The sequence below is a fragment of the Asparagus officinalis genome, chromosome 4 (genome assembly GCF_001876935.1).
Source record: "Asparagus officinalis chromosome 4, Aspof.V1, whole genome shotgun sequence".
NCBI classification, from domain to species: Eukaryota; Viridiplantae; Streptophyta; class Magnoliopsida; order Asparagales; family Asparagaceae; genus Asparagus; species Asparagus officinalis.
In genome coordinates this window covers 5,772,925-5,777,612 of record NC_033797.1, presented here as the reverse complement: position 1 = coordinate 5,777,612, position 4,688 = coordinate 5,772,925, and the positions used below count along the sequence as shown (strand labels likewise).

The 4,688-nt window shown below is 36.4% G+C and overlaps 1 protein-coding gene across 1 annotated transcript in view; it reads left to right on the top strand.

Annotated features, from left to right (window-relative positions):
• LOC109838111 overlaps positions 2,148-4,688 on the top strand; it is a 27,689-nt gene continuing 25,148 nt past the window's right edge. Inside the window, exons 1-2 of the mRNA XM_020406580.1 lie at positions 2,148-2,168; positions 4,432-4,688. The exon at positions 4,432-4,688 is cut by the window's right edge and continues 124 nt beyond it. Of these exons, the coding sequence (XP_020262169.1) occupies positions 2,148-2,168; positions 4,432-4,688 (278 nt within the window). The remainder of the gene's footprint in view (positions 2,169-4,431) is intronic.

The window sequence follows — 4,688 nt, the reverse complement described above, 5'->3', positions numbered from 1 at the left end:
TATGATTTCTCAATCTTCCTCTCCTGATAGTCTCAGTAGTTAAAACTATGACGCTGCCAGATCCAGGAAATGCGTAATCAGGTTTATCATTCTTAAAAACCTTCTTTTTAAATTAGTAGAAAATGATGAATTTGAAGATATGTTTAGAGATGGTTTTTATCCTGCATTTAAAAAAATTTCTCGTCAAACCTGCCAACGTGATATTTTAAAATATTATCAGGAGGAACAAGGAAAAATAATTTCTTATTTTAAAATTTTAAACTGTAAATTTTCTTTAACTTATGATATTTGGACATCTAGAGCACAAACTGGATATTTATGTATCACAGCACACTGGATTGATAAAAATTAGCAAATGTTTAAAAGTGTTGTTTCTTTTATTACAATAGAAGAGTCACATACTGGTATTAATGTTGCAAATTTAATAATTGAAGAACTTATGAAATTAGAAATTTCAGAAAGAATATTTTCTCTTTCACTAGATAATGCAAGTAATAACAATGTAGCTGTTGATTTTATCGGATCAACTCTGTCATTGCCATGTCATGGTGATCATTTTCATATTAGGTGTATCTGTCATATTTTAAATTTAATTGTTCAAAGTGTATTTACTAAAATTAAACCCATGATAGAAAAGGTTAGAACAGTTGCTTATATGCATAATGCTTCTGAACAAAGACTTAAAAGATGGAAATAATTTTGTAAAATAAAAAATGTAAAGCCCAGACTAATTCCAAAAGATGTTGACCATAGATGGAATTCCACCTATGCAATGTTAAGTGTAGCAATAGAATTTAAAGGCATTATAACTGATTTTATAAATTATTATGCTTCTAGTTCTAGTTCTGATAGCACTTATGGAATAACTGAAGATGAATGGACAATTATATATAATTTAAATAAAATGTTACAAGCTTTTTATGATGCTATAATGTTATTATCTGGTTGTTATTATCCAACCATTATTTTAGTTGCTTTACAAATTTTAAATATTCAAAAAAAATTTGGGAAATATCGTATGGATGATACTTTTGTGTAAAACCCCGAAAATTTCTACAATAAATATATGTGAATTATTAATAGTAAATATTTTCCTTGTGATACAATAAATATATGTGAATTATTAATAGTAAATATTTTCCTTGTGATGAATAATCATATATATACACATATATATGTCATATGAATGTAATTATCTGTGTTTGAGAACCCAACAAGTGATTTTAAGTGAGAGAAATCAAGTGTTATGGCCAGCGTGTGAAATGCCTAGCAGCAGGCATTTTTGTGTTGCGCGGTCGACCGACGCGGTCGACCGTGGCGGTCGACCGCACAGCGGTCAGAGAGCTTCCAGGTTTTGTTTTCTTTGTGGTTTTGTTTTGGGTCTTTTGGGTTTTGGGTCGGGTTAGGGAGTTAGTATTTATACCAACTCAACCCAGGAGAGCCTCTCTTCACCTCAGGCTCAAAACCCTAGCCCCTATCTCTCAAATCTCAAACCATAGCTGGATTTGGTGCTTAGGAGGAGATCTGGAGGATTTTTCAGCGGGATTTTGGATTGGCAGCGTAGAGAATCAACCTCCTGCAGATCTAGGGCTTTCGTCAACACCCAAGGCGAGTAACTTCTCGCCCAACTCCACCCCCTTTTGCTTTCATGTCAAAACTTGAGTTTTTTTAATTGGTTTATTTGGGCCAAACTCGTATTTTGAATAGCTAATAGTTCATTATGGCATATAACATGGGTTTCAGGTATTCCTTATTTTAAAAGCTCACCAATGAATTTTTGTTTAAGAGATCTAAATCTGAATATGTCTTAAAAGGAGGAAAACCTTGATCTTTATTGTTTATTAATATGCAAATCATGTTTAAATATGTTGAAATCTGGTAATGATCTCTAAAGATGTAAAATTTCAGTTTTCTTTTATCCTCTATGTAATATTCTAAATGCTTGGTGGCTGATTTACTCAAAGAAATTTCATACAGGTTTGGAACTTGACAGAAAAAAACCAAGTCTGGGTTCTGTCTGCCTCGCGGTCGACCGACCCGGTCGACCACTGGGCGCGCAGAAGGTCAGAAGGCACCTGATCTCTGCGCGGTCGACCGCAGCGGTCGACCGCGATGTCTTGTCGGTCGACCGACGCGGTCGACCGTGAATGTCTCTGCTGAACAGTGAGGTTTGTATCCGTATGCGGTCCTCGTGTTGGACAAGCATTACCTTTTTGTCCTCGTGTTGGACACCCTTCCCACTTAGTCCTCGTGTTGGACATGCATTGCTATTTAATCCTCGTGTTGGATATACATTACCATCCGGTCCATGCGTTGGACGACGGTCACATCCGGTCCATGCGTTGGACAACGGTTACATCCGGTCCATGAGTTGGACGTTTACTTCATGCAGTCTATGGGTTGGACGTTTAATTTATATAGTCTATGTTTTGGACACTTAATCGTTTTCTGACATATCACTCATGTGAGTTTGACATGACACTATGTTTGGAAGTAGAGATGTGTTTTCTTTTCTTTTAATTTATTCATTTATGTAATAGACTTTGGGTTTAGCATTTAGAGATTTACAATTTGAGATATAAGGTATATACATGAGGGTTTCCTTGTTTGGATTATTTCGCTCGTCGTACCTATTCTCGTGTTGTGAATTTCTAAATACTAAAACCCTCTTTTGTAAGATCAATGATTTTTAGATCTATTATATATTATCTGTATTTTCATAAACAACGAGCCCTTTTCCCTTGGGGTTGGTTGTGATGTTACTCGCTAGCGCTTTGACGCTCGTTATCCCTCCCCCTTTGGTCACGAGCCAGGAGCACGGAGAGCCGCAGGTTGATAGCGGACCACTTTAGTGTTCAGCTTTACTTTCTAGCTATGTATTATTTTCTTTGGGCTCTACTGTAGTGTGGTTAGACATTTGAGGGTATTATTCTAGAATTTGTAAAGGCGGAGTGCCTTATTTATTCTTGTCAGATATTTGTATTTGAGACTTGTGACTACTCCAGTTTATTTATTCAGACATTGACTATGTATTTCCATTTGTTGGATGATGAGATATTTATTTGATCACTATCATTTCATCAGCCCTTCGTGTATCATCTTTTACTTGCTTTTGTACCTACACCTGTTATTGATTCTACTAGATAGATGTTAATTGTGATGGTGAAACATGTTATTGCACGGTGTGGTGCATGACAGGTTTGACATTCTTGGTTTCACCTTGGACTGCAGCCTTGTGTGAACCCAGGGGCGTCACATTTTGGACCTATGATTTTTTAAACGGAGAGCAAATTTAATAAGTACTTTAGGCCTATTCCTATTTTTGGTTTGGGGGTTCTTATTGATCCATGCTTGAAGGATATTGGCCTTCGAAGTTTGTTACAATCCTTGTATGGTAATCAGATTATAGACTTAGATGATGGAACACCCTTACTGCTACTACTCATCATTTAGCTATTAGAAATTATTTTCAAACCTTATATGATGAGTATGCAGCTAGACATGGTGTAGCTACACAATAGTCTACAGCTTCGGTTTCTTTGAGCTCATCCCGAGGTAAAATTGTAAGTTTTGATATGTATGCAATGGTAGCTGAGCTAACTGGTGGATCTGGACTTGAATCGTCATCATTGGAGGTTTCTGAAATAGATGAATATTTATCTGCTTCTTTAGTTAAATATCAAGGAAATGCTTTAGATATTTTGTAATGGTGGAGAGTATATGGATCAGTTTCATATCCTATACTTTCCACCATGGTTCGTGACTTACTAACAGTGCAGGTTTCGACGGAAGCTTCGGAATCCGCCTTCAGCACAGCAGGACATTTGATCGACGACCACAGGACATGCTTAGATCCGTATACTGTACAAGCGGTGATGTGCTTACAAGATTGGTGGAGGTACGAGAAGCGAACGCAAGGCATCGATCGGATGGCTGGAATTAAAGATAAATTTGAAGAATTAGGACTAGCAGATAGATATAAAGAATAAATAATATTCATCAAATTGTAATTTTTATATCTTAGCTTAAAATTTGTAAAGAATTATTTTAAAAATAGTTACAAATGATAGTGATATAGGTAAGTAGGTGCCAACCTAGTTGGGATGTACTTATCTATTGTGATGCGATGAATTCCAAAATAAATTTATACTTGTAATTTGTAAATGATATATTAATTATTAATAAAGAATTTGTTTTTATCATTTTTATTTGTAATTTATGTCATTTTAAGTGATTAATAAAATTATTATTTTCTATTTTTTTGTCTTTTTTTATAATTTAAAATTTAAATAAAATTAAAAAAATTTAATAAAAAAATAAAAAAAAATAAAAAAATAAAAAAATTCAGGCCAGCCCGGAACCCGGCCCGGGGTACCTGGGTCCGGGCTCCGGTTTTGCCCGGGCCGGGCCGACCCGGATGGACAGGCCTAGGTTTTTTTTCCTACATCTTTCCTCTCTTCTCGTCTCCAATTTCCTCCCAATTCCCCCCTCTTCTCCCAAAAACCACGCCAATTTCTCGTCCCCTTCGCAATCTCAACCGCCGAGCGCAAGTCCCGGCGACGGAAACAACCGAGAGACGACGAACCCTCTTCTTCCAATGGCGCCGCTCTCTCTTCAACAGAGAAGAGCTTGAGGTTCACTTTCATGGAGGAGCTCATGGAACGAGCTCGTAATCAAGATTCATCGGC